Source organism: Aureococcus anophagefferens (genome assembly GCF_000186865.1).
Source record: "Aureococcus anophagefferens unplaced genomic scaffold AURANscaffold_1150, whole genome shotgun sequence".
NCBI classification, from domain to species: domain Eukaryota; class Pelagophyceae; order Pelagomonadales; family Pelagomonadaceae; genus Aureococcus; species Aureococcus anophagefferens.
Genome location: NW_008706275.1, coordinates 1 through 2,290, shown reverse-complemented (window position 1 = coordinate 2,290; position 2,290 = coordinate 1). Strand labels below are relative to the sequence as shown.

At 70.7% G+C, this 2,290-nt stretch overlaps 1 protein-coding gene across 1 annotated transcript; it reads left to right on the top strand.

Annotated features, from left to right (window-relative positions):
* Window positions 1–284: 284 nt before the first annotated feature.
* On the top strand, window positions 285–2,285 carry AURANDRAFT_69221 (hypothetical protein; the record flags this gene model as incomplete). Its single annotated transcript, XM_009044979.1, has 3 exons — window positions 285–615; window positions 795–1,149; window positions 1,902–2,285. Coding segments are annotated over 3 exons (1,070 nt in total), but the record flags the coding sequence as incomplete, so codon positions are not given.
* Between the last annotated feature and the right edge of the window lie 5 nt (window positions 2,286–2,290).

Here is a 2,290-nt window from a genome sequence, read left to right as displayed (position 1 = left end):
AGCACCGCCTCGCGGCGACGCTCCGCGCGGCCTTCGGGTCGCGGCCCCTGCGGTCGCGAGGCGACGACGCCGCGGGCACCGGCGGCCGCGACCAGGGCAGGACAAGGGTGATTCAACGTCGCTTCAACATGAGTGTTCCGCGCGCGCGCGTTCCGGAAAAAGCATCCACGCGTCAAGAGCGCTCCGAGGGATGATCGCTCGTCCCAAAATCAGCCGAAACGAGTGGAAAATGACCGAGATAGGAGCCTCCAAAGTTGGGAATTTCGCACCCTTTTCCTGCCCAGGCCGCGACTGGTACCACCCGGCGACCTACGAGCTCCGCTGCGGCGCCGAGGCGCTGGCGGCCCTGCGCCACGCCGAGGCCCACCCGGGCGCCTGGTGGATCTCGAAGCCGCGCGCGGGCAGTCGGGGGCAGGGGGTGCGCGTCGACGCGAGCCTCGCGCCGGCGCTCGCCGTCGACGAGGCCTGCCCGCGCGTCGCCCAGCGCTACGTGCGCGACGTCGCCCTCTATCGCGGGCGCAAGTTCGACGTGCGCTTCCTCGTGCTCGTGCGGCGCCTCGAGGGCGACGCGCTCTGCGGCCGGCTCTGGCGCGACTTCTGGGCGGGAATCAAACAGTGAGCTGGGTTATCCCAACCAAACTTCAGAACTCTCTAGCTCGGTCACATCGAAGTCGATTCGGCTGATTTTTGGACGAGTCGTTTGCCCTCGTCGAGTTCTCGAAGCACGGCCGAAGAGTCCGGTCCAAGCCGTTCGATTACATTGAAGTCGGGTTGAAGATTTGAGTTCCACCCAGGCGCGACTTCTGGGTCCGGGTCGCGCGCGACGCCTACGGCGGCGACCCGTCGCGGCGCACGGCGCACCTCACGGCCATGCACCTCGTCGCGCCGGCGACCTTCGACGCGTCGGCGAACCCGACGGCGGCGGAGTTCCGGGAGTTTTACGAACGCGAGACCGGCGGCCGCTGGTCCGACGCGCTCGGTCGCGTCCGCGCGCTCGCGCGCGACGTCCTCGCCGCCGGCGCGGCGCGCTGCCCGGGCTTCTCGACGGCGGCGGCCGAGGGCCCGCCGCGGCGCGCCGCCGTCTACGGGATCGACGTGCTCTTCGACCGCGAATGGACGCCCGTGCTCCTCGAGGTCCAGTTCGACCCCGTCCCCAAGCCCGGCCTCGACGGGGCCGCCCTCCTCGCGGGGCTCCTCCTCGACGACGACGCCACGTCCGACGACCTCTTCGGCGACTAGGCTTACGGGGATGGGATCGTCTAGATCTCGTCCTTGGAGACCATGATGAACGAGAGCGCCATGCCCATGGCGGGGAGGAACAGGGTCATGACGGGCACGAGGATCGCCGGCAGGTAGGACGCGGAGAAGGCGTTCGCGGGCAGCGCGGCGAGCACGGGCGCGACGGCCGCGAGCTGCACCGCGGCGGTCTTCGGGTCGACCTTGGGCGCCTCGAAACCGAAGCCGCGCTTCTCCGCGGCGAGGGGCCGCGCGACGGCGGCGGGCCGGGGCGCCGTGAAGGCCGCCGCGGACACGAGCAGCGCGGACACGAGGAACAGGGAGCGGGCCATGGCCTGCGGCGGCGGGAGCGGTGAAAAACGGGGCCCTGGCTCGGTTTTCGCGCGGCGGGGCGTTTGCGTCGGTTTTTTTGCGGGAGCCGGCCGAGAGGAGGCTTCGTTTACGTCTTCGAGGGCTGCGCGCGCGTCCCTCCGCGCGTTTGGGGGCGCCGGCGGCGCACGTCTGGACGTAGAAGAAGCTCGACAAGACGATCTCGCGGCTCAATGACGGGCACGGGCACGGACAAAAGATATTTTTGCCGCAGCGCGCGCGCCGGCGCGGGATAGCGTCTCGAGTGCTCGAGCGCCGCGTGTTGCTGCACCACAACGACAATGGCCGACTTCCAGTCGTCCTCCAACGTGACCTACGGCGCGCGCTGCACGGTGCACGCCTCGGCGCAAATCGACGCCACCAAAGGCCCCATCGCCATCGGCGACGACGTGGCCATCGACGAGCTCGTGACCATCCGCAACGACTCCGGCGCGCCCATGCGCATCGGCGACGGCAACTGGTTCCAGGTCGGGAGCGCCTGCTTCGCGTCCCGCGTCGGCGACTACAACGTCTTCAAGCCGCGGTCCGTCGTGGCGGCCGGCGTCGTCGTCGGCGACGGCTGCTCCGTCGGCGCGGGCTGCGGCGTCGCGAGGGGCGCGCTCGCCGACGGCGCCGCCGTCTTCCGCTGCGGCGACGCCGCGGACGCGCGCGCCTGCGACCACCTTCTGGAGCTCCCCAAGGTCCT